General features: G+C 43.7%; 1 protein-coding gene across 1 annotated transcript in view; it reads left to right on the top strand.

Moving 5' to 3' along the window:
• Nucleotides 1–126: 126 nt before the first annotated feature.
• Nucleotides 127–999, top strand: part of LOC104999781 (coagulation factor VIII-like) — a 1,520-nt gene continuing 647 nt past the window's right edge. The window contains exons 1-2 of the mRNA XM_010855382.1: nt 127–251; nt 644–792. Coding sequence (XP_010853684.1) covers nt 224–251; nt 644–792 — 177 coding nt within the window. The 5' untranslated portion in view covers nt 127–223. The remainder of the gene's footprint in view (nt 252–643; nt 793–999) is intronic.

Below are 999 nucleotides of genomic sequence, written 5' to 3'. Positions count from 1 at the left end.
CTATACCATTTGAGCCACCAGGGAGCTGTTGAGACATGCACAAACAAATTTAGAAGAAAAAACTTGATTGGGAGGAATTGCTTCTTATTCTTTCTTCATTTTACAGGTGTTCTTTGGTAATGTGGATTCATCTGGAGTAAAACACAATATTTTTAACCCTCCAATTATTGCTAGATATATCCGTTTGCACCCAACTCATTACAGCATCCGCAGCACTCTTCGCATGGAGTTGATGGGCTGTGATTTAAACAGTAAGTTTCAAGTCATCCCATGTACTTCCCTCTCCCAACCATGGGCAGTATGACTAGCCATACTAGTTTTCCTGAGACGGGGAGGGAGGTGTTTCCCAGGACACAGAAGTCTCAATGCTAAAACCAGTACAGTCCTGGGCAAACCCATCACTTGCTCATCCTAACCATGGAATTCCCCAAGGTCAGCCATATCCTACAAGACTATTAACAAGGCAAATAAAAGCCCAACAGAGCTTAGCAGAGCTGACCAGAAAATCCAGGGCATGTTAACAATAACATGCAAAAGTTAATGCCTGGAAAATGATGTCGTGATGACAACTAGAATGTCAGTGGAGGCAGAACTTTGGCTGCAACCTGTTCTTGTGATGACACTCTTGTTCCATTTCTTCAAGGTTGCAACATGCCACTGGGAATGGAGAATAAAGCTATATCAGATACACAGATTACTGCCTCATCCCACTTACGCAACATGTTTGCCACCTGGTCTCCTTCACAAGCCCGACTTAACCTTCAAGGGAGGACAAATGCCTGGAGGCCCCAGGTAAGAGGGAACAAATTTACCATTTAACGGATTCAGAATAAGGAGCAGTGGTTGGGAAAGAATAGGGACAGCTCTGAACTCTTTCTTCAGCTACTTATGTCATCTGGTTGTTCCCACCAAGAGTGTCAAGGAAAAGTGACTATGCACGGAAAACCCCACAGATATTTAGTGGATGTGCCATGTGCATTCACACAACATTCATTGGGG

Source organism: Bison bison, unplaced genomic scaffold, assembly GCF_000754665.1.
Source record: "Bison bison bison isolate TAMUID 2011002044 unplaced genomic scaffold, Bison_UMD1.0 scf7180017853779, whole genome shotgun sequence".
Lineage (NCBI taxonomy): Eukaryota > Metazoa > Chordata > Mammalia > Artiodactyla > Bovidae > Bison > Bison bison.
Note: the sequence above shows the minus strand (reverse complement) of the source record. Positions and strands in the feature narration are given on the sequence as shown.